This window comes from Asterias amurensis, chromosome 3 (assembly GCF_032118995.1).
Source record: "Asterias amurensis chromosome 3, ASM3211899v1".
NCBI classification, from domain to species: Eukaryota; Metazoa; Echinodermata; class Asteroidea; order Forcipulatida; family Asteriidae; genus Asterias; species Asterias amurensis.
In genome coordinates, this window is record NC_092650.1 from 3,805,394 (window position 1) to 3,821,092 (window position 15,699).

Genomic DNA, 15,699 nt, shown 5'->3' on the forward strand with positions numbered 1-15,699 from the left:
TGAAAGCCAACACGGTGTACACGTTCAACCTCCAGTTTTAACAGAAATTGTTGCGGTATTCCACCCATTAGTGATTTCCCTGTTTCTCCAGAACTCTGGAAAGTTCTGAGGTATCCATGGCATTGCCCCTGTTTATCTTCAAAGCGTAGTTCAGGAGTACAAAACAACCAGGATAAATCAAATAAATCCCTATCTGACTCCCCTGTTTATCAAAACCAAGTCTTACGGTTCCCGCTCTTTCCAATATGCAGCAGTTCAGTTATGGAACAGTCTTCCAGAGGTTGTTAAACAAGCTGATACATCAGAACAATTCAAAACCGAGTTAAAAACATTTGTTTACTTTGTACAATAATTGTTGATTTCCTTTTACAACGCAGAGGGACCTCACGGTGATATTATGCGCTATATAAGAATGGTTTTATTATTTAATAGATGTTAAATTTGCATCGGGGATAAAGAATATTAATTTTGGTTTTTACCCATACACCGATGTGTGTTAGCACTGTATACTCAGTACTTTCCCGAGTCCTGTGAAAAAAAAAAATATCACAGGCATGTTACTCGGGTGGGATTCGAACCCACGACCCTTGCAATTCTAGAGCAGTGTCTTACCAACTAGACTACCAAGGTTGCCCGGCAGCTAGAGGCAGTTCGAATCCTATGTTTTGGCAGCGGGTACCGCAACGATATAATAGATGTTAAATTTGCATCGGGGATAAAGAATATTAATTTTGGTTTTTACCCATACACCGATGTGTGTTAGCACTGTATACTCAGTACTTTCCCGAGTCCTGTGAAAAAAATATCACAGGCATGTTACTCGGGTGGGATTCGAACCCACGACCCTTGCAATTCTAGAGCAGTGTCTTACCAACTAGACTACCAAGGTTGCCCGGCAGCTAGAGGCAGTTCGAGGATTCGAAAAAACATCAGATATCCTTTCCAGAAATTGGGGAAAACAACCAGTGTTCGTGTTATTTTAGGCCGTTGCCTTCATAATCCATTTTCATGCTTTACAATAATCGATCACAAAGTCACACTATGACTCATGGTTCTTTCTTTCACATGAAATGAACCTGAACACTATATAGGCCCTACACTAATGCCCATGAAAAAGGTCGTCTACGGTGAATAATGTGCAGTTTCAAAATAGTGTTTTTGTGTAAATTTACATGCAAGGTTTGCATCCAAATAAAAACTATTCCGTTGCAAAAACTGGTGTGTTAAAGTTGACACCATGGATGCTGTCACATAGTTATATAAAAACCGAAGAAAGAATTTAAAAAAATGGTGTTAAATTAACACATTTTTTTAACACAAGTTTGTGTTATTTTAACAACTTTAATGATATGATTGTATATCGATCTATATAACGGCACGTGTCAATTCGAACACCCGAGTTTTCTTTGCAGTGTAGTTTTCACTATCCCATTTTGGAAAAATCCCAGTTTCCCCCAAAACCCGTTTCTCCAATTATTACATAAGAGACCTGTGTTTGGAACCGATGACTCAGTCTCATGTTAACGTGCCACACAATGGCATCTGACTCGGGAGAAATAATCGTTAGGTAACAACTTTGGCCAATACAAACTTTGGCCAAAAAATGAGCACAACAAAAATTGACCCATAATTATGATGATTAGAATCAAGCCTCGATTGTCATCTATTCTCCAATACAAAGTTATTACATAGTAGACCTGTGTTTGGAACCGATGACTCAGTCTCACTAATAACGTGCCACACAATGGCATCTGACTCGGGAGAAAGGGTCGTTAGGTAACAACTTTGGCCGAAAAATTAGCACAACAAAAATGGACCCCAAATTATGATGATTAGAATCAAGCCTCAATGGTCATCTTCTGTTACACCCTGGATGGACATAACAGGGATGACCTCGTCTGAAAAAGGTGTCTTCTGAAGGTCCTTTTTATTGCTGTTATTATTATTATTTTGCAGCTAACTTTTGTCATAGGCCCCTATAGACGATGTGACCTGTGACAGCATAACATGTTTACGAAAGAGCCACAGAGTCTGGACTTTTTTGCAGGCGTATTTTTTTTGTACATAGCTCGATGGAAGAAAACATACAATCTTATATTTAATGGCGATTGAACTGTTTAATTCTTATCAACTTTTGATATGATGAAGAGGGGAACATCTCAAAACTTGACCAGCTTTTACTTTCTTGGTTCAATATGGAAATTATGACACAAAATTATCAACTTTCCCAAGAATATACAAAGTCACACATTATTGTAAACATGGTTCACAAGATCTATAGACTGGTCCCTTGTCCTTATATCCGCAAGGATAATGAAATGTTTTAGCTTTATATGTTACGTGTACGTCGTTTTTAACTATGAATCTCCAAAACCATGAAAGTCATGTGAAAATGATGCGAGGTCAAAGGTGTGGTGTGCACAAACTCAAAAGCAGATCTCTGGCGAAATTCACGAGCCTAGAAGTGTGACGTCAGATGTTCAGGCTTAGGATGAGCCGTGTCACAATAGCCGTATCCAAGCTTGATTTTGACATGCTTTCTTTGCGTTGTAGGCTAAACTCCCGGTCAGAAATGACCCGGATTCCTGTAAACCTGACCCACTTGTTGGTCAGGCTGACCCGACTTATTTTTTTATTTTTGTTATGGGGTTTTATTTTTTGAATCTGCGTCGTTGCACTGAGTTCGGGTCATCTGACACAGAAATAGAGGTCTTATGGGACGCAGTCCGGACCCGGGAGTTTTCTAAAGAGTGTGGTCAACAGTTTCCGCTTACTTGGTCCGTCCGGACTGTCGGTGCCACTGAGGATTGTGAGAGAAGAATAATTTTACTAATGTCAAGGACGCGCATAACAAATATATGAATATTTTCGTGAAACGTTAAGCGTTTCAATTTTAACGAAATACAATACACACATTATGGTAACGACAAGTTTAGACAATGACAATTAATATGTAAGTGCATATAATACCCGTTGTTTCGTGACCGTTTACTTAAATTACGTTAATCACATCTTCCACTTAGCAAAATACATAGAATAGTTTTGACCATAGTCGATCGACTTAAATGTCAATTTTACGAGTGCTCTCTGCTAATTTTACGCGACTGCATTTTTCTGTTCGTGACAAAATATGTATTCTTCCTGAAAAATTGTTCAACTTTGCGAGTCATTGACGAAACACCTAGAGTTGCCGCAGGTAACCCCCGCACAGTGCAAAATGTATAGCCTCGTTGGTAACAATAGGCCTGTACTAATCCAATAGAGTAACACAAAAAATCACCGAAACTGCCTGAAACCTTGACCAGAAAAGAAAGTGCTATTCGCAAAAGGCATTGGGGCGTATCCCATAGAACTTTTAGTACAATGTGATTTTTTTTATTCGTTGTACGATGGATGGGGTTGGGCGAGCGAAAAGGAAAAAAGTGTGAGACGCCGGAAAGTGTGTATAGTAAAAAGGGCTTGGCTCGCACACATTGATTCACTGTCGTTTCTCGCTAGTGCTGGTTGAGTATCGACTTTTAGAAAGTCTGCGTTGTTTGTTCGACACGGAGTGTGGTTCGTTCTCGGCGCATTTTTAGACGGGAGTTTTTGTACGGGTTCTTTTGGTTCATTCCGGGGGCAGTGTTCCAATCATGGAACGTTTTGCCGTGATAGGTTTGGTGGTGATTCTGGCAACGGGTGCTTTTGGACAAGGTGAGTTAAAAAAAACTTGTCAAAAACTTTGGATATTACAGCTCTAATTGAAGTCAACACAGCAGCGCGTTAACACAATTATGTTCATTCGCATAGACAAAAGTCAGAAACTTTATGAGTGAGTCGTTACATTGATGACACTTGATGACACGAACCACTAAAGTGCGCATGATTATTTTTGCAGTTTTAAACGTCAAAGTTTTTCAACTTTTGTATAAAGTACAGCTTCAAAATAATACAGAGGCACGTACGGTGTTAAGTCATTTTGCTGTTAAAACACACAATGTTTTCATTCGCATTACAGACAAAAGTGACAAACTTGTTGAGATAAGTTGCTAATTGGTGACACTTGATGCTCATATACTTTTTATTTTGTAAATTTTACTTCATAAAAAAATACATGAAAAAATCGTAGCAAGTTTTCATTTGACGTTATTATGACTTCAAAATAACGTGATGTGAACTATAACGGTAAAGCTGCACGTTACACGAGCAAATACAGAAAATTGTGCTCGTTAAAATCTCACGTTTAGCAAACGTAAAATTAAGATTACGTCAGATACGTCCCGTACGTAATGTGAGCATAAAATAAGCCTAAAGCGATGGCATCACTATAGAAACAACACCATTAATGTGTGGCGTTCACGTTTACGTGTTTTCTCGAGCAGTTAAACCTCCCTTATAAATTCGCTAAGAAGTCAGTAAGGGTAGTTTAATGATTTCACTTCAAAAGAAATGGACCAACTCGTTTTGTGTGTGGCGAGTTTGATTCATATTGGTATGCTATTATTATTTTAGCCTCTATAGATGTAAAACGTGAAGTGTTGTAAATTTCACGGTGGAAGTTTTGTTAACTACCCCTTCAAGGTACAATTAACAAAAATTCCACCGTGAAATTTACGGCACTTTATCCGGCACCCCAGCTGCCAGGTAAAGTGCCGTAAATTTTACGGAAATTTTTGAAAGTGTAGCTTCCATGGCGGTGACAACCATGAGTTTATGCGTTCTTTGGTGGATACGACCATGAAGAATGTGGTCACAAAATATGCCTATTTAAATTCAGCTAACAAGTATTATGTTCCACTCACACGCCCTATGCCTATGCTCAGGTCAAAGTTTTGGTAGAACGTATTACTTTATGAATTATAGACAAGCCAATAATGAAGGGCAGATTATTATAAACTGCCATTCATTGTGTTCAAAAGAAGAAGGTAATCCAACGGCTTTCTTAAAGACTTGCCGACGGGGTTTCCCAAAACAAAATTTGGGTCAATAATCTTTTCAGAAGTGTGTAAAAACCTCAGTCATCCACTTTAATAGTGCCACGTTGAAGAGCGACTGAGTACGGGTCAGCGGATACAATTATAAGGTTTTGTAGTTTTTAACAAAGAAACGGGGAATAAGGCTTCGACCTTTGTAAGAAGCAAGAAAACAATATACGGTGACCCTGTGAGATTTCTATGTCTCAAACGTCCCGTTATTGTAATCCCAAGTGAAAATCATTGTGACGCATATACAGCATCACGCGAACTGTCCTTGACTTATTAGGTTTTAAAATGGTAGTTAATAAAGGAATAGTACACGGGCGTTATTTTTCTATAAGTTTAAAAAAAAACAGTGTCACATGGAGTCTACAATTTAAAAGGTTGTAGGCCTATACGCCTTGTTCATACCACCGTATACATATAGATGTGCTGTTGAATTGTAATGATTGTTCATTCTACCATGGAGGTCACTGTTCCATGATTCTGCTACACTGGTTGGTACTGGTTTGCTTGACAATCGTCCTCGAAACTGTTTCTTTATGAGAAAAAAAAATAACAAATAAAAAATAGAAAAAATGCACAAACACACAAACCCCGAGTAACAAACGAGTAATGGTAAAACACAATTCATTCATTTATTCATTTATTAGTAAAGTTGATAAGTTCCCCCACTTAGGTAGGTTTCCCCTTGGAAACAAATCACATCATATAAATACATAAAATAAAATGATAATTATTTTGAAATAAATGTGACCCTTGAAAGGGGGAGCACAACGCGGCCAGTAATTATTTAAATTGATGCTCACACAGGATTTGCACATAACTTACATACGGAATGGTTGTGGTGGAAAAGTTGGCATGAAGTTCTGCTTGAAATGCTATGGTGTTTTTAGAAATGAGTAACATGTTCAAAACCTGATTATTATTTGAAAACAAATTGAACAATGGGCTTTTCATTATCGTTCGCGACCATGACCATACAAAGTGCGCATTCCGCGTGATAGTTAAAAGTTTTGTCAACGTGACGATTGTTGTGTATTCTCACTACGAAGGCAACTCCAAACCGAACCATTTTCTTTTTGGCTCTCCAAATATTGTGCCCTCTGCTAGGCAATAATTATAATGCATGAAACTATGTACAAATAATAAACCATTCTGTGTTGCCGAAAATTGTGATATCCAACTCATTCATGTTTAAAGAGACAAGGTTTTTGTATAGATTTATTATGATGTCTTGTCCCAATATATAGGCCTGTCGTTACAAATAGTTCAGTCACATCTTCTTAGCCCGCGTGTGTATAGTCTCTGATAAAATAGTGAAAACACCACTCTTTATTTCGAGTTGTCCCTATGGCTCTTCAAAAAGAGTGGTGGTTATTTCATTCCTGTTTTTTGGGAGGGGGGGGGGGGTCACTGCAGGACAGAGTGACCAATCACTCAAATATGACGCAAACCTCAATCTAAAAGAGTGGAAGACCACTTGATCGAAATAGAAATGTTCCTCGTGGCTCTTCAAAGAGTGTTTTTTCACTCTTTTGCATTTTAGAGAGTAGGCGTGTAAAAACATGTGGAGCGCCTGTTCTTTTCGCGATTCTGCAGCAGAGCAAGATGGGATAAGACAATTAACCGTTAGTCGTATACATGTATAATATGATATGAATGAACGCAGTGCGAACAATAGCCCTTTCTAGGCTATAGGGCTAGTACCCCTTTCGTGTACTATAGGTCATATATCTTTACGAGTTTGGATGATTGTGAGGAAATCTAGAGTAGACGCCTACAAAGGCAGACTATTGTAAAATCGCACGTCTAGCTGTACTTCACTTTGTACACGTGATTCCATTCAAATGAACAAAACTAATTGAAGCTTAGATCCAAGCCTGAACATCTGACGTCACACTTCGAGGCTATCCTTCCCCTTGTGGTCATAAGCCCTTGTTGTTCAAAGAGGGCGCTGTTGTGTCCATGTGGTCCATGTCTGTAAGCTGAATTTCTAAAGTAAAATTGTAAGAACAAGACATGGATCTGACAATCATCAGCACGGAGGTCAGGTCAGGTTGTGTTGTCGTGGCGCTTCAAAGAAAAGAAGACACAATCATCCAGAAGGACAAATTCCCCAAGTCACCAGTTAAAAAAATTACTTAGAGTAAGAGTCTCTTGTTTCCAGTGCTAGCTTGACGCACAGCGTGCATAAAACAATCATGAACTACAGACACATGAAACGTTTGAGGTAATTACAATTTTGAAAAATATGGAAAATATTGTTCAATAAAAGATTCTGCAGATTTGAAGAACTTTCGTTGATGATCAAATACTGTGTGGGGACGAGTTCTGTGTGAGTAAATCCTAAATATTGTTACACTCAAAGGACTTGGTGAAGTTTATCAATACCATTGATCTCCATTATACTGACTGGATAGGACATTGCGCTATGCTGCGTGCATAAACACGCGGCCCAACAATGGCGGCGCAATTCCTTCAAACGGGTAAATTAATGTGCACTTGGTCGGGTTTGAGTCTGTCAGTTGAAGTTGTAAATTGAGAATAGAAATGTGGGGAAAACATGACGATCGATAGTTTGAAGTATGAAAAAGTTTCTGATTGAAATGCAATAAAGCAAACTAACTTTACATTTGTTTCTATCAAATGCCCTATTAGTATTATGATAATGATATTTAAATTTCTAAACAAACACTCGGCCGAGAAACTGTATTGGGATTCAGGTACATGTTTTTTTATTCTTTCAGTTCATTGAGAAAATGGCAATAAACCATATAAAGACAAAACAAGAGTCGCTTCTACAATAAACAATTCGAGTAGGCACTAGAGTGAGAACTACATACTCGCTAAAATCGAGGGAAAAGAACAAGAAAGATGACAACAAAATACAATGTGATAATTGAGAGTTGACTCCATTAACAAATTGAAACTTTTTATTGTTAAGCTTCTATTCATCATGTTAATTGAAAAACAATCCCAACAGCAAAACTTCCATAACCGTTTTACTGTTCCGCCAGAAATAAATATTTTTATTTTGGTCACAAATAACGAAGTCGGCTATTTCCGAGATGACTGATCCTCTCAACGAACTTGTATCGTCTGTACATAATTCGCATATACTTGTCACTTTCCCGAACCTTTTAAAGGAACACGTTGCCTTGGATCGGTCGAGCTGGTCTTTGAAAAGCGTTGTAACCGTTTTTTATAAAATGCATATGGGTAGAAATATGTTGTAAAAGTAGAATACAATGATCCACACAAACATGCCTCGAAATTGCGTGGTTTTCCTTTTACCTCGTCAACTAACACGTCGGCCATTTATGGGGGTCAAAATTTTGACTCCCATAAATGGCCGACCGTGTTAGTTCGCACAGTAGAAGGAAAACCACGCAATTTCGAGGCAAACTTGTGTGGATCATTGTATTCTACTTTTAAAACATCTTTCCAACCATATGCATTATATACAAAACGGTTACAAACGCTTTTGTTTTGACCAACTCGTCCGATCCAAGGCAACGTGTTCCTTTAATTATTGATGCTATGACAAACATCTGTTGAAATCCGGGCTTCCCGTCCTCGTCGATTCCAGACAACCATCTGTAACGGAGCGAAAACAAAAATAGTATTGCTCGGTAAAAATAACAAATACTTGGCCTATAATAATTATTTTATGAAAGATAGTTTAAATTTCCGGCTTATTTGTAACGTTAGATAAAATAATAATAATATGAATCGCTAAAAAAATGCAAAGGCCTACCTACTTATGGAAAGACAATCCCTTTGCCGACTCAGTTTTCCCTCCTCCAGTGATTGACAGCCGCGCACGACTTCACCATCAGCATTTTTAGTTTGTTTGATCCGATTCCAATTGTATTTATCCCCAAATGGCAATTAAAAGGACGAAAACTTCTCTCTGCTTGCAGCAACTCCGTTTAAAAGTGTACAGCGCATTTCGTGTGACGAACGGTCTTCACCCGTTTGAAAAAATACGCGCGCGGCCTGCGTTTAGACGCGATGTCCTATCCAGTCAGTATATTAGACCTTATCGCAAATACCAATGCGCAAGCGCAGACTGTTGAATGAGGTGCATTGTGGGATAGATATGCATCAAATTTTGCTACCAGCTAGACCACAATGCACCTAATTCCAAGCTTTACGCGCGCGCCCCGGTATTTGCGAAAAGGTCTTTGGAGATCAGTGATCAATACGCACGACGTCTGACGACACTGGTATTCTTTCGGATACTTATAGGTGTGTGTCTCCTGGTACCATAGTAAATTTTGTATGTAAAATGTTTTGATGTCGTCAGGGAGCCAGTATCAAAGTTTGGCCAAAAATTTTGCAGACGACAAAAAACACAAAATACTGTCATTGACCGCCAAAAGTGAATTATGACTGGATGTGCAGACGTGGGCGCTGTTGCTATGTGTGAAAAGTCGCCAGGGGCCGGCCGGCTAGCTCCTACACACACCACTCTAGCACTCGGCTAGATGTTTTGTATACCGCATGACCGCCGCTCTGCGGCCGGCCGGCCCCCTGTCAAAACTATGCTCAGTGCCCGCTGGTAGTGTAGTGCTAGTTTTCAACTATGTGACGACGTGTTTGCTTCCTTCCTGCTCTTGCACTTTTTGTTCAATATTTTTTGGGGGATTGACGTCCAGGAGATGAGTTCCACGCACAAGTTTGTTGGGTCATGCATGGAGGTCCACGGCAAATACAACGACGTACGTATTGTTGAAAACCATGGAATGGATGTTGTTAAAATGTTAAAGCTAATCGTATTCGTAGCTTGTCTTCTGGTTCTGTCAAGTGTCATGTCTGCCTAAAAAAAAGTGTAATGCATAAGAAATGTAGGAAGATTATTCATGTTGTTATTATATAACTAATAAGAACGTCAGAATTTCCAGAAAGTGTAACTCAGCCTCAGTATCTCAGACAGAGGACAGAGGAGTCAGATAAACATGCTAATTTGTAAATACTTTTTGGTGGATATGTTTGTAATTTTTTGTTTTACAATTCCTGCGAGTGCGATTTGACTTTTGACGTGTACCCTATAAGTATATTCAAGCACTGAAGACTTGAGAATTTTAGTTTAATTAACAGAGTCAAGAACAACTTTGAGCTTTATTGTTGTTTGTCCGATGTCAAAGCCCACCTGAGACAGTGAGAGGAGAATTTTCAAGCCTGCAGAACGCCATCGAAGCATAACAGAGGTCGTTGTCTGCAAACGACCCCAATTTGTCGGCATACGTTTTGGGTCACATACATTCACGCACTTGTTTTGAAACATCACTATGAAGGGTTCCCTTTCTATTCCTGTTTCTTCTGTAAACACTCGAGTCCATGCGGCAGGGAAACAAGAAGGCCAAAACTGCCAGTCAAAACTATTATTAACCCAATCAATTGTTGGGTTTCTACCACTACCAAGTACGAGGCTAATTAGCTGAACCCCCATCTTACACCCGGCTCAGCCTGTGGTGAAGCCATCAATTTACAAAACGAAGTTATACAACACTAAAGTGCTGGTTTTTTTTTCATAGTTAGGCCTAATTGTATTAGCTAAATAACAAATTATGAATAATAAATTTCAAATTTTTTTTCAATAACGCTTGTGATGTTTTTAAAAAGTTTTTTTTACCCGCGTGCAATTTACAATAAAATCGTTATTTCTGGAAATTTGCCTTTAACAGGCACGTCCACTCCAACCTTCCGCAGTTTTGTGTATCCCCTCTGTTGTCATGTAAAAATCATGCAAAGAACTTTCAGGGTGTTTTATAAGTGTTTTTATCAACCATCTTAGCTAGGAATATTTTGTGTTTAGTCTACTCTAAATAAAAGGTAAGATAATGTACTAAAATTATAGATATCTAAAATACTAACCAGAAAGGCTACGATTTGTCCCATCTTTGCAGGAGGTTGAAGAATGTTGTATAGGCCTACTTTCATGAAATACAAAATTATGTCATTGCGTATTGTAAACAAAAAGTTACACGGCCGTAAAGGTGCCTGCGGGAAAATTTGTAACGCGCAGATTTGGGGATCCGGGGATATGCAAATTCCCTTGCTTTGCAGGACAGATTGAGAAAATTTGTTAGAATATTGTTTTTAAATAAAGTTGAAACTAAACAAAAGGTGAATATTGAATTTTTTTCAAAAAGTCTCGCGACTGAACAGACACCCAAATCACATACCCTCATACATGTAAATGTCATGAAGAGTAAAAAATGCAATGATTTTCCCATGTATTTGTGTACAAAAATCATGTTGCTCTAATCCAGCAGAGCCCACATGGCCAATGTAGGCAGGGCATCCAATGACAGGGTACACCACTTGCGCGTGAGGCCTTAAATGGAATGCACCATCTATATAAAGCCAACATCATGAATGCAAGAGGTACATGTAGATTACCCATAAGGTTTATCGCAAATAGCAAAATATCAAGAAAAGGTAATGTTCAACCCACACAAAGATATAGGCGATGCGTGCATGAGTCGTGCATGACAACAATCACCGTATAGCAAACTGCCCCATCTGCCTACCCACAACACATTGCCATTCTGAATTGCGATAAACCTTATCGAAGTCATACACTGTAGGCCTACGCGTACATACGCGTACCACACAGCGCACACGTTTGGATTTTAACTTACACTACTGGTGTAGGCACTCTTTAGGTATTAAAATAATCCTTGTGCAAAATTCTGATCAAAATCAATCAATCAATCATTAAATTTATAAGGCGCTAATCCAACAGTCGTTGCTCATATAGCGCCGTACAGTCAGACAGTAAGCTTTTAAAAAAAGTTTTGAAATTTGCTAATAAAGTAGATTGCCTGATGTTCTGAGAAAGATAATTTCACATCAGTAGTGCTCGATAAAAAATATCATTTACGATAGCCTGTTTCATGATTGGTTGTGGAGATGAATTTATTCATATTGTAATTATTTTCTCCTTACAGATGCATGCAGTTCTAGTCCTTGTGCAAACACGGACATTTGCCATCTTAGAAACAGTCCTGAGGGATATGTTTGCCAATGCACTATACCAAATCGGAGTGGGTATGACTGTAATACACCATCAGGTGAGTGTCTTTCTGATGTGCATTTTTGTTTTCCATGGATTTCTAATGCTGAACCACTGCATGCTGAACCACTGTATGATGATGGCTTTCCCCAGCCTTCACTTTTATGGCCCTTGTCGAAACCACAGCTTCGGCTTTGGATTCAGCTTCAGGCTCCGTCCTCTTGTCTGAAGCCCTGCGCGCGCACGTAGACCGTATTGAATAACCCTTTTTTGGCTATAAAAGTCGCCATAATGCGTAAGGCAAACCATGCGCGTCTGAACACTGCCAAGGCGTACATCAATGAAGCACGCAGCATTCCCGGTTTGATTTCTATGGCACTTGCGCCCACACACGCGCAGTGACACCATCTTGAACGGCAATATTTGAACGATGACGTCATGTGGTGTTTGTATTTTTTGTTTGTTGTATGTTTGTTTGATTATTGGTTTGGGGGTTGGTTGATTTGTTTGCTTGTTTGTATGTTTGTCAGTTTGTTTGTTTGTCTGTTGTATTTGGGTGGTTTTTTTTTTCGCGTTTTGTTTATCCGTCTCGTTTTTATGTTTGTGTTGTTTATACGCATTGTTTTATAATTTAAATGATCTTATTATTACCTTCCATTGTTTTGTAAAGGCATCCCAGCCTACAAGCTTTGCTCTAATGGGTTATGCCTTCATACAGTTTTCAGTCTTGTAAAATCCTATTGCTTGTATTTGTATATTGTGTTTGTATGGAAATAAATGTTGTTGATTGATTGATATTCAACACAGTCTCTATCACAAACTTTCAACTAAGAAATGACAAAATCTGTTGAAACATTTATCAAGTTTTAACAATGTTTTGTTTTTGTTTTTCAAATGTTGTTCCCACTTGCAGACAGTCAAGAGGTGTTCACTTGTTATGGCACTGATTGTAGAATTGGGAACTTTAGCAGTAACAGCTACCCAAACAACTACCCCAATCGCTACAGAGCACTTTACCTGATCTACGTGCCAGGAGCAAACGGATTCACGTTCACCTTTGATTCACCCTTTGAAATTGAGCTGAACAAGGATGAGTTGTTTGTTGGTGCAGGTCTGAATGTGGATTTTACGGCTATCCAGAATGACTTGGTCAATGAAAATGGTGATGTTTTCTTCTTCCAAGGCGATCAAGTCCCTGCTCCTTTCACGGTGACAGGAACAGACACAATTTGGATGTACTTTCTCACTGATAAGAACATTCCCCAACGGGGTTTCCGAGTGAGATGGGTTGTCCGTAAGTCCTAGAATGTTTAATTTGTATTTTGCATTGTACACAATTTTGTTAAAGGAACACATTGCCTTGGATAGGTCGAGTTGGTCTTTGAAAAGTGTTTGTAATCGTTTGTTATAGAATGCATATGGTTAGAAAGATGTTTTAAAAGTAGAATACAATGATCTACACAAATTTGCCTCGAAATTGCGTGGTTTTTGTTTTATTTTGCGAACTAACATGGTCTGCCATTTATGCGAGTCAAAAATTTGACTCCCATAAATGGCCTACCGTGTTTGTCGATGAGGTAAAAGTAAAACCACGCAATTTAGAGGCATATTTGTGTGGATCATTGTATTCTACTTTTAAAACCTCTTTCTAACCATATGCGCTTTATAACAAACGGCTACAAACGCTTTGTATCTAGACCAAGTCGTCCGATCCAAGGCAACGTGTTCCTTTAAGTTCTGTAATTTACAATAGGAGACTTTTGAGACACTGGCGGCAGCAGAAATAGGGGGCCTGCTTTGCCGCTCTGAGCATGCATGCACATGCTCAGTATTGCGTGCAGAGGTCTAACACGTGCACTACTGGCGTGGACCGTCCAAAAGTGTCCCGTTGATGTGGGTTTGAATTCTGACTAGGGTAGTTAATTAAGATGCTATATAGGCCATTGAAACCTGATACCTAACTATTGGATGGGGCATAGCATCAGGGGTCTGTCCAGTGTGTACTATAGGGGATTTTTTCCAAACCTCAGTTCAGGCTTTGGCTCCAACTTAAGGTTCCTTTTGATCAAGAAGCACCGTGGAAAATGCACACACAGTACTACACTCAAGAATTGTTTTCTTAGGCCCGAGCCGGCTTGGTAATAAAGAGCACAGGATCAAAAACAAATTCCCAAAAACCTTTAGTTAGGGGTTAAAATCTGACACGCATATTACAGCAAGCACCCTTGTTTTCTTGGTTAGTTGATACAATGTACGTTACTACATGTACATTGTTCATAAACGGAGCTTTATTTACAATTTTTTTTTGACCAATCTTAATTGCTTAGCAAAGTGTGGTGTCGCAATACAAGACACTTCGGTGATTTTGACACATGATGTCAAATCTTACTGTAAGGTGAGTTCAAACCCAGGCTGAATACTTTATTATTGCAAAGGCAGGGCAGATTTTCTTCACTGAGGAGCACATGCTCTTTGATGAAAAGTAACATTTCAAGGGGTGAAAGCAGTGATAAGGAGCATTGAGGCAATTGCTTTTGTTGCCTTCTCAGGTTATCAAGCTTTGCATCGCTGTGTTTTTTTTTCTGTTTGATTGCAGTTGATAATTCACCTCCTCTAATCACCGGATGTCCAGGGAACCTAGATTTGACAACCACCAATCCGAGCGGTGATACTGTCACATGGACACCACCACAGGCCACAGACGTTAACACGTTTAGCACATCGGCAACACATCAGCCTGGGCAATTGTTTGGTCTTGGCACTACGCAAGTTACGTATACTTTCACGGATACTCTTGCACTCAGTTCAACATGTGTCTTCACTGTTACTCAAACTTTCCGTAAGTATAGTTTTCCATTCAAGTACACCTGTCTCATAGTTGCTCTGCAGAGCCGCACAAAACCAAATTCTGAATTAACTACATGAAAATTTCAAAGTCTGAAACAGTTAGGAGCGACTGGACATGCTAGAAGTCGATAGATCGACTGTTGTAGTCGTTCTAAATGACTCTGAAGCGCCTTGGTTTCAGACATCGATCTTGTCATGAGACGAGCCAATGTCCATTCACCGGTTTTACAGAAACTTCATTGGTTGCCAGTACAAGAGCGTATTCAGTTCAAAATTTTACTTTTAACATGGAAAGTACTTCATGGATTAGCACCAGGCTATCTCAATGAACTTATTTCACAATACATTCCTCAACGCAGCCTCAGATCATCAAACAAGTGTCTTCTTGTGACACCGAGGACACACACCTCTTATGGTAATAGGGCTTTTTCATCTGCAGCACCAACCCTCTGAAATACTCTACCAATAGTCATTCGCACAGCTTCTTCATTCGACACATTTAAATTGCAACTAAAAACCTATTTGTTTCCTAAGTCACTTTATTTAGGCACTCTTGTGATCCTTTTCTTTGTATAAACTTTTTTGTTTCAGGTTTCTTTTCCTCTCCAGCGCCTCGGATTAGTTCTCTAGATAGATGGCGCTATATAAATGCTTATTATTTTTTATTTATTATGTTAAGTTCACCTGTCTGAACCAAAATTTATTTGGGTCAACCTAGAGTCGCTCCAAATCTATTTTGTTCTTGATAAAAAATGAAGGCATGTCAACAGAAGAGAAACAACAAAGTTGAGGAAGAGAGTTAACAATAAAGTGTTCTTGGTATTGATGTTTGTTTCTTTAAAAATCAGGGCCCAATTTTTAACGGCTCTG

General features: G+C 39.0%; 1 protein-coding gene across 1 annotated transcript in view; it reads left to right on the plus strand.

Annotated features, from left to right (window-relative positions):
• The first annotated feature begins 3,500 nt into the window (after positions 1–3,500).
• Positions 3,501–15,699, plus strand: part of LOC139935228 (uncharacterized) — a 105,080-nt gene continuing 92,881 nt past the window's right edge. Inside the window, exons 1-4 of the mRNA XM_071929728.1 lie at positions 3,501–3,693; positions 11,918–12,040; positions 12,896–13,276; positions 14,579–14,821. Coding sequence (XP_071785829.1) covers positions 3,633–3,693; positions 11,918–12,040; positions 12,896–13,276; positions 14,579–14,821 — 808 coding nt within the window. The 5' untranslated portion in view covers positions 3,501–3,632. The remainder of the gene's footprint in view (positions 3,694–11,917; positions 12,041–12,895; positions 13,277–14,578; positions 14,822–15,699) is intronic.